Source organism: Orcinus orca, chromosome X (genome assembly GCF_937001465.1).
Source record: "Orcinus orca chromosome X, mOrcOrc1.1, whole genome shotgun sequence".
Classification (NCBI taxonomy): Eukaryota; Metazoa; Chordata; class Mammalia; order Artiodactyla; family Delphinidae; genus Orcinus; species Orcinus orca.
Genome location: NC_064580.1, coordinates 40,459,903 through 40,469,661, shown reverse-complemented (window position 1 = coordinate 40,469,661; position 9,759 = coordinate 40,459,903). Strand labels below are relative to the sequence as shown.

Genomic DNA, 9,759 nt, shown 5'->3' with positions numbered 1-9,759 from the left:
GGGATTTTGAACAATCCTGGATTCCAGGGCCTACTTCTGGGGCCCACTCATTCGTCCCTTTGGCAAGTGCCTTCACGGATCCTGGTGGAAACCCAGGGTGCTGACTCTAATGGTCAGTGATTATAAATAAGGCCTTTGGGTAGGGGACAGGGGGCCCTGGAATGATGCTTCTTGCTTTCACATGGATTAAATACAATGACCCAATAGGAACGCTGAAAAGGCTCTAAATGTAGGCCTCCTCTGAGGTAGGGTCCAAAAGAACCTTAGACCATTTGTTTTTATAGACAGGATGATTTTTTAGAAGAGTGCTGTGTAGACAACAAAGGGCTGTATACAGATGGGGGAAAGGCCGCTGTGAGGATGGATGTGCTGACCCCCAACCAGCAGGGCTAAAGATTATCCTTAATACAAGAGCAGCCCTTTCCTCTAAGCAGGAAACCATTCGCCTGCTAGGTCCCATGCTAAGGAATCTAATTCTCACAGCAACCCTGGGAGAGACAGGCTCCCACTGCTTTGACAGGTAAGGAAATGGAGGCTCTGAGAGGCCCCAGTTACAATGGGAGGAGGTGACAGAGCCAGTCCTGGCCAGCAGCTCCAGCCTACCATGCCAAGGCCCATGAGAGCAGCGGAGGCCTTGTGTCAGGCGGGCTCTCTCTCTTAGCAAGTGCCCTGGAGAAGGGGATTAATGTTCCTTTTTCACAAAGGCTGGTGGGGATTGCTGAGGGCAACTCAAGACCTTGCCATTTAGTACAGCACTGGAAAAAATATTTTTAAACTTTATATAGTGGAATTGTTTTTTTTTAAAACTATTTAACATGTAAATCTAATCTAGAAAATCAGAGTTGGGTCACTGTGGTTGAAGGTGGGGTCAGGGGTGGCCTGAGGCTCCCCCAGGACTCCCAGAGAACCCCAAGAAGGCCACTTATCCAGTAGGTTGGCACTTACTGTAAGAAGCACAGAGTGGGTACCACGATGTCTAAGCCTCTGGCTTTGGATTGGGAAGAACCAGGTGGGATTGGGGCGCTGGGTGGGTGGGAGGAGCGGCTGCGGGTGACTCACCCCTGGGTTAGTAGTCTGCTCCGGCAGGTCCCAGGGTTCAGGTCCATCTGAGCCGGGCACCACCTTCAGCACCCTCCTCTCTTGCCAGGCCGCAGCAGCCATGCCGTGCCGCTCACAGGATAAGAAACACTGTCACCATTTTACTTTTAATGAATTTTATTCTTTAAAGATAAGGCATACTAAGCTAAAAACTCCCCCTGCCCTTTTTGCTTGCCCTTCTAAAAGGTGGTTTCTAGCTCCTTTACCAACAAAAGTTCAACGTTCAATGTTGATATAGGATTTGCAGTAGATGTCAGGGGCTGACAGGGATGGCTCACATCGGCATCATCAAACAGACCTCTTTCTCGTAGATGTCCGGAATCATACCCACCGCGGAACTGATCATGTGAGCGGTGTTCTTACTAAACAGTTTGAATCCATAATGGATAAGCTGTTCCCAAAAGCCGATGTTGGGCCGGATGATGGGGCGGCATGACTTGGTCCACGTGTAGGCGTCCAGCAGCGACATGGCGTGGTACTTCATGCGGCACGCGAGGCAGAGAGCGGCAGAGCGGCTCACCCCGGCGGCGCAGTGCAGCAGCGTTCGGCCCTGCTTCATGTCCACGCTGTGGATGTGATCTGCCATAGGGTCAAAAAAGTCGTAGAGGTGCGAGGTGGGAGCATCTACCACCGGCACGTGTACGCACTGGATGTCTTTGAAGAACGTGTTGGCCACCTCTGCCGACACGTTGATGACTGTCGTGATGTGGTTGGTAGACAGCATGAGTTCATTGTTGGCTGCCACCCCATTGCTGATGTATAGACTGCTGGTTATCTGGGAGAGGCCATGGACAGAGCGCTGCCTGACAGCCTGAGCCAGGAGGGGACACGGGGGTGCTGTCATCAAGGTGGCGGGACAGTGGTCTCTCCTGGCTGCTTTGGGGCACCGCTCCCGGGAGCGAGTTCAGGAAGCAGCAGCTCGGTGGAGTCTCTTGGAGAGGGTCTGGGGGACAGTATACCAGTCATAGGTCACCACCCCGTCTCCACCCCGAACCCCCACCCCCCCCAACCCCCGCCGCCCTGCGCGGGAGTCACAGGCCCCCACTGCCCTTCCCACTGGTTTCCATGGCAATGGCAGCTCGCTACAGGGAGGACTTGGCCGCAGAGCCGGGTCTTCAGAGAAACCCCAGATCTCTCTTCTTTTTATCTTTCTTCATAGTCATTTATTTTCCGAGCCCGAATTCTTATCTGTCTTGATGTTTTAAAATGTTCTGTTACCAGGTAGCTATTTTATGCTTCAGTTTTTGGATCGCACTGAACTCAGTATCTATGAATGCTTCTATTTTATTGGTGTTGAAGAACAGGGCTTACAATTTTTCTACAAAGTAACAGTATCATATTTTTACACTGGGGCACAGCATTTGGCTCATGTGATATGCTAATCTTTATAAAACTGCAGCGAGATAGGGGTTTGGTTGGGCTTGGTGAGCTAGCCCGATACTTCTTTGTTGATTGCAGCCGTAGAATTATTTTCCTGCTCACAGACACATCAGGACTGTTTCTAAGGGAACATTGCTGATATATAGCCCTTTATCTATCATGAAGTTGGCCTGTGGTGAACAATTGTGACTAATTTAGCTGTGTCACTGTCCACTTGTGCATACAGCCCAAATGATTTATCACTTGATTCTACTTTATTACATGAAACCACAGCTCAAATTTTCTTGTCTACTTTCTCCAAAAAGAATGCCCACATGCTTTGTAAGCTACAAGTCATTTTGACCGCCACCAGTGGTTTCTAACCAGTAATGTTAAAAAATTCTGGAGCCAGTCAATGCTACATCATAACTGGGCCAAAAATAGATTTTTAAAATGCTCCCTGAGATTTGCATTTCCTTTCAGCTAAGATTGTTGTAGAATTTGACTGAAGATTCGAAACAACTATAACCTAAAACTAACAAATTCTTTCAGAGCAGCTCAGAGACTCATCACTGCCCCATCACTCCTTATCATCTTGGGGTTGTGTGCAAAGGTGTGCTCCTTAAATTTTAAAAATGTAGTAAAATTAGGGACTTCCCTGGCAGTCCAGTGGTTAGGACTCAACGCTTTCACTACAGTGGCCCCGGGTTCAATCCCTGGTCAGGGAACTAAGATCCCACAAGCCACGCAGCACAGCCAAAAAAAAAAAAAAATATATATATATATATATATATATATATATATATAGTAAAATTAACCAAAATAATTCCATACACTATTCTCAAAGACAAGCATGGTTCATATTAAATAGATTCATGTATTTTTCCAGCCAATATTCTGTGATGCCCTTTCATCTGAGGGATTTTGGATGTCTTAAAACTCCACTGTAGGACTTCTCCTGGGTGGATGAGAAGATGTTTCCTCCTCCTGAGTTTGGAAATTGGTCACTTTCAGACTTCCACTTATCTCTACTTTTCCTTGTTATTTAGGGGGAAACATGTACAAGGGACTTGCTGAAGAACACACTCTCTTCCTGACACTGGGAAAAGACCCTGGGTGTCAAGAACTAGTTAACACTCAGATTTCTCAATTCAGTAGTCAAGGCCCTTTCCTCTCTGATCTAAGTCTGCCTTTCCGATCTCATTCATTCATTCACTCACCAAGTTTTTATTAAGAATCTATTGTGTGCTAGGCATTTTCACTTATGTAAATCTTCAGTTCTGACCAAACAAATCAAATGTTCTTGGTAATTGCAACATATACATTCCTGCTTCCTTACCTTTGCTCATGCCACTCCTCTCCCATGAGATAAGGCTCTTGCTCCTTCTTGCTTACTGAATCCTTTCCAAGCCTCAAGAATCAGCTCGATTAATTTTTTAAAAAAGCATCAGCTGAGCATCCAGTCGGTGTCAGGTACAGTTCTAGCATTGTGTAGACCCAACACAACACACACAGGCCCAGATATCAAAGAGCTTACAGTTTAGTCAGAGAGATACATAATCATGAAAGAGTCCGGAAGAGAGGGTGATTCATTGTTTTATGCGTGTCTGTGCTCGGGGACCGAGGCAGCCAGGAGGGATATCATGAAAGCCTTCACAGAAAACATGACCTGGAACAAAGCTTTTTGTTCATTTGTTTGTTTTTATTATTTATTCTGTCCAAGTTTTTGTTTTGAAAAATTTCAGACCTACAGCAAAGATGAAGAATAGAATAATGTGCACCTGTGTACCCTTCACCTGTAATTTCTCTATTGTTAACACTTGCCATCGCATTTCCTTTGTCTCTCTATTTAGATATACAAACACACATATTCATCTGTTTACTTGTCTCTTTTTGCTGAACCACTGCTAACTGCAGATATAGCAACACTTTAGCCCTTTCAAGGCGTCCTAAGAACAAGGGCACTCTCCTCCGTAACCACAATACAATGACTGTACTCAGGAAATTTAACATTGACCCAACTTTATTGTCTAATATATAATCCATATTCAAAATTCACCAGTCCTCCAAATAATGTTATTTGTAGCTGTTTTTTTCCCTTTGATCCAGGATGGAATCAAGGATCACACATTGCATTTAGTTGTCATGCTTCTTGAGCATCTTTTAATTTGGAACCATTTCTGAGCCTTTTGTTTTGCTTTGGTCTTTCCTGGCCACTGACATTTTTGAAGAGTTCAGGCCAGTTTTGCAGAACATCTTTCCATTTGGAAGTGTTTGATTGTTCCTTCAGGATTAGATTCAGGTGAACTATTTTTGGCAAGAATAGTACCAGATTGCATCATTCATTGGGGACATATGATGTCTGTTTGTCCCATTAACGATGATGATAAATTTGACCACCAGGTTAAGGTGGCATTAGCTAGGTTTCTACATTGTAAAGGTAACTTTTCCTCTTTGTAATTAATAAAGAATATGTAAAGTGGTACTTTGAGTTTCTGGGAATATCTTTGGAATAGGACTTTGAAGGATGAATAGGAGTTTTCCAGGCAGATAAGAAGACGGGAGCATTCTACACAGGAAGGGAAGTATGTGCAAAGGCACAAGGGTGTGAAATGGTGTCAGGAGGGCAGAGAACAACAACTCAGAATTACTAGAGCAGACAGAGTGTCGCAGAAGTGATAGGTGGAATGGCTATAGGAGTGGCAACAGAGATCACAGAGGGCCTTGCAAGAGGCACTTGGGCTTCATCCCATAGGCCATGGTGGCACACTGGAGTCTTTTATGAGGAGAAATGGCAAAACAATTAATTTTTAGGAAACTCACTTACAGCTATGTGGCTGGATTTGTGGAGCAGAAGGTGCAGTGGTGAGAAAGGCAACACTTGAGGGAGTGAAAGCTATTGCAATAGTCTAGGTGAGCAATGATACACCCATTGCAGACTCTTTTCTGCCATGGAAGCTGGATCAAATCCAAATATAGTTCACCTCCTCAAGTGTACACATAGGCCAGGCTACATAAGAGAATGGAATATCAAACTTCCTGTGGGTCAGTGTCTGGAGAGCTTGGTGTTCTGGGGGGCAGACAGTGAAGACAAGAGGCAGAGAATGTAGGTAATATGTTTACGTTGAAGGGTGGTGGTGGTGAGAAAACCTAAAAGAGTATGGGATGAGGGCACAGGAGAGCTAGTAGCTAAAAGGAGTTGCATGTTACATTGTCCGATGGACAGATAGGATAGGTAGTCCCCAGCAGAAGGCTCTAAGGCAGAGGTGGGAGTTGGCTTCCCTGAGTAGTGAGAGTTGTATGTTAATTCCATTTCCCATTCTCAACTGCGGCTGAGTCAGTTACACCACTGTACACAGCTAGCAGCAAGCCAGCTTCCTAGGACTCATTGCTGGGCTCAGTTTGGTCCTTAGTTTTTGGATGGTGAAGGGAGACAGATGGATATGAATGTGGAACTCTTTAAATAACACTCTCCAGTCCAGAATACAGATATTATGAGAAAATGATTGTGACTTAGGTGAAAAAAACTAGTTTATAAAAAAGTAGTGCCTTTTTTGTAAAGGTTAAATATATACATATATATATTTACCATATATATGTTTGTATATATATATATCTCACACGTATATTAAATATGTATTAGTGAATCCTGTTTGTGAAATATTAGGTATCAAAAGCTGCCCTAGGTATATATAGAGTAAGAATTTCACAAATGTCAGATATTATTTGATATTATATTTGAGGGGTGGGATTAAAGGGAATTATTCTTTTTTTTGTTTCGTTTTGTTTTGTTTTTTCAGTATGCGGGCCTCTCACTGTTGTGGCCTCTCCCGTTGCTCCGTACGCGCAGGCTCAACGGCCATGGCTCACGGGCCCAGCCGCTCCGCAGCATGTGGGACCTTCCCGGACCGGGGCGCGAACCCGTGTCCCCTGCATCGCCAGGCGGACTCTCAACCACTGCGCCACCAGGGAAGCCCGAATTATTCTTTTTTGTGTGTGCTTGTCTATGTTTTCAAATTTTCTAAAGTAATTTGTGTTATTTTTATAATTAGAAAAAAAATGAATCAAAATGTATTTAGACCTCATCAACAGATATCTTCTTTTTTTGGCCTAAAAAATTAGCAAAGGTGGGCTTCCCTGGTGGCGCAGTGGTTGAGAGTCCGCCTGCCGATGCAGGGGACACAGGTTCGTGCCCCGGTCCGGGAAGATCCCATGTGCCGTGGAGTGGCTGGGCCCGTTGAGCCGTGGCCGCTGAGCCTGTGCGTCCGGAGCCTGTGCTCCGCAACGGGAGAGGCTGCAACGGTGAGAGGCCTGCGTACCGCAAAAAAAAAAAAAAAAAAAAAAAATTAGCAAAGTTGAAAAACTGCCAATACTTCATGGTGACAGAATTCAGAGAAATGAGCACTCTCCTACATCACCAGCGTCCGAGATGGGGAGTAGCAACACTGGCCAAACCACGTGGTGGTTAGGATGTAGAGCAAAGAAAACTCTCACAGTACTGGTGGCAGGGTAAGGTGGTACCACCAATCTGGAGACCAACACAGTAAAACTGAAGATGCTCGTAGCCTATGGCCCAGCAATTCCAGCCCAGGTAGAAACTCTTGCTCAGTAAACACAAGACGATATATACAAGAATAATTATTGCAATGTTGTTTATAACAGTGAAAAAATGGAGACAATATAAATGTCTACCAAGAAGAAAATGAAAATTTGACTGCATAGTCATATAATGAATACCATAGAAACAGCTATGAAAACAAATGAACTACAGCTACATGTGTAAACCTGGATAAGCCTCAAAAGTATAATGTTATTCCAAAAGAGCAAGTTGCAGGAGAAAATGTGCAGCAAGAAGTTTAAAAACAAGTGGAACAGTACCATACATTGTTTACGCTTGCATATACCTATAAATGCATATATACATATATATATATATATGCATACATATGTAGGTTAAAAACCCACATGCGACTGAGAAACACCAAATTGAGGATAGTGATTCCTCCAGGGAAAGAATTGGATATGGGTGCGTGAGATAGGGTGTTCCAATATGTCTTAATATTTTATTTTGCTAAGAAGATAGATCTGAAGCAAACATGACAAAACATTAAGGTCTGACAAACCGGATGTTGGGTACCCAGGTATTTATTATCATATTCAGCAGGCTTTAGGATTGCTTGAAGTATTTCATAATGAAAACGAATGGGGAAAAATGCACGTGTGCTTTGAACTAGCAATTTCCCTACTGGTAATTTATTTATTTATTCTAAGGAAATCCTCACAAATGTGTGCAGAGATTTACCTACCAATATGTTAGTATTGTAAGTGTTATTTACAATATAAAAAACTGGAGAAAACCTAATCTAGGAATAAGGGCTTGTGTAACTAGATTATGAAATCTTGGTAAGATAAAATATAATGCAGCTCTTTAAATGACTACCTAGAAGAATATTTATTCTCGTGGAGATATTTCATACTATTTCATTAATATACTATATTAATGAAAATACTATAAAGTAATTTGATCTCAATAAAACTAAGTAATATTTTTTTACCTATATATGTGGATTCACACATAGAGGAAAGCAAAGAAGAATATACACAAAAATGTCCACAATCGTTATCTCTGAGCAGTGTTATTGCAGGTGCTTTTTATTTTCTGGATGGACCAAGCATGTATATAATAGATATGTAATAGCTTTATAATTTGAAAAATTATATATTTTAAAAAGAGAATAATAAAATGGTTTTGGTAAGAGAGAACATGGAATGGTACAAAAAAGCAGCAGCTGCAGGATGAAGAAGAGACAAAATAAGATTTAGAAGGTATAATTGACAAGATTTTCTAACAGATTAAGAAGGGAGGGGGAAGGGAGGAACATCATGATGACTTGGTGCTTTCTGACTTGGACGACTGTGCAGCCAAAGAGATCCTTCCCTGAAGTAGGAAATGCATGAGGCGGATTAGATTCTGCCTGAAAGATGAACAGGAGTACAGTTTGGAGCAGGATGAGATTGACAGGCCCCAAGACTAGCATTCACAGTTTGGGGCTCCTATCCTGCATCCATTTCTTCCTGTCTACTCCTCAAGCAGAGCCGTCATGTTCAGGTACTTGCCCCTATCTACACAACCATATGCTTCAAGGGAAACTTCCCCCATTCCCAGTTTCTATAGTGGCAAGGTGAGCATTCTGATCATTCTAAGCCAGTTGTGCGAATTTATTCCTCTTGTCAATGACTGGTTTAGGGATGGGCAACTTACCAAACCCATGGTCTTTTAATTAGAATCACTAACCTGGCGTCTGGACTTTCAGAGGTCAGGTTCTTTATATCTCAGTACAGAAGGAATTCAGGGAGAGGCAAGAAGTAGATTTATTATTATAGGACACTTGTGAGGGATACAAGCAGGCTGACAAAGTGCTCTGCCCTGAGAATTAAGTGGGCTACATTTTTATAGTTAAAGGAAAGTGGGGCAGGGGGTGGGGTGGGGTGGGGGAAGACCGCCTTCTTCCTCATTCTTTGAGTAGGTGTCAGGCTTGCATCACCAGCTCCTCCTTCGCATTAGTCAGGAGAGTGTTTGACCCTATAAGGTCAAACTAGAACTGTCATGGCGCTTATTCAAATCAGCAGAAGGGCGGTAACATATACTAAAATATTTAAAATTATCTCAGGTTTCAGTATAATGAGGGTCTCCTGCTTTGGAATATCACCTTTCCCTTATATTCCTGTCCTTGATTCTAAGGATCCTTATCTTGCTGGACTTGACCAGCAGGATGCAGACCTCATTTTTTCACTTAGTGGCCTGGGGTGTATCTCATGCTTTTATTAAGGGCTTTATAGTTAAGCAAGCTGTGCTTCGTTCCATGATGTTCTGATAGCTTTCTTGAGTGATCATTAACTTACAGTGGTCTCCCAAAGTTCCCTAAATTTCCCTCTCTATCTACAATCCCCTAGCGGGATTTCTAAAACTACCTGTGTAACTATCCTACTCTATCCCTATGATTAGGGGAAACCTACTGGAAAAGTTTCCTGGCTCCTAAGGAAGAGCCAATAGTACTAGAGACAGCTTTTCTTCCTCAAGATAAGTCATTTCTGGGTGTCATACCCAGATCTCAGCAACCATCTTGCAGCCAGGTGGGGAAGCAGCCTGAGGGCAAAGCCAACATCCTGAAGATGCATTTTGAGTCAGAATTTTCTGCCACTCACAGCATTCATCTAAAGTAATATAGATAATCCTGTGGAGGTGTCCATGAGGAGAACAAAGGCTTTTGAGAGGGAAACTTGCCTGAGGTTCTCAGTAGC

General features: G+C 43.2%; 1 protein-coding gene across 1 annotated transcript; it reads right to left on the bottom strand.

The window, feature by feature from the left end:
* Positions 1-1,372: 1,372 nt before the first annotated feature.
* On the bottom strand, positions 1,373-1,942 carry DUSP21 (dual specificity phosphatase 21). Its single transcript, XM_004283403.1, has one exon. It carries the CDS (start codon positions 1,940-1,942, stop codon positions 1,373-1,375), a length of 570 nt encoding a protein of 189 aa, XP_004283451.1.
* Between the last annotated feature and the right edge of the window lie 7,817 nt (positions 1,943-9,759).

Coding starts and splice junctions, on each gene's coding strand:
- DUSP21 (XM_004283403.1), bottom strand. CDS start 1,942: ATGACAGCACCCCCGTGTCCCCTCCTGGCTCAGGCTGTCAGGCAGCGC.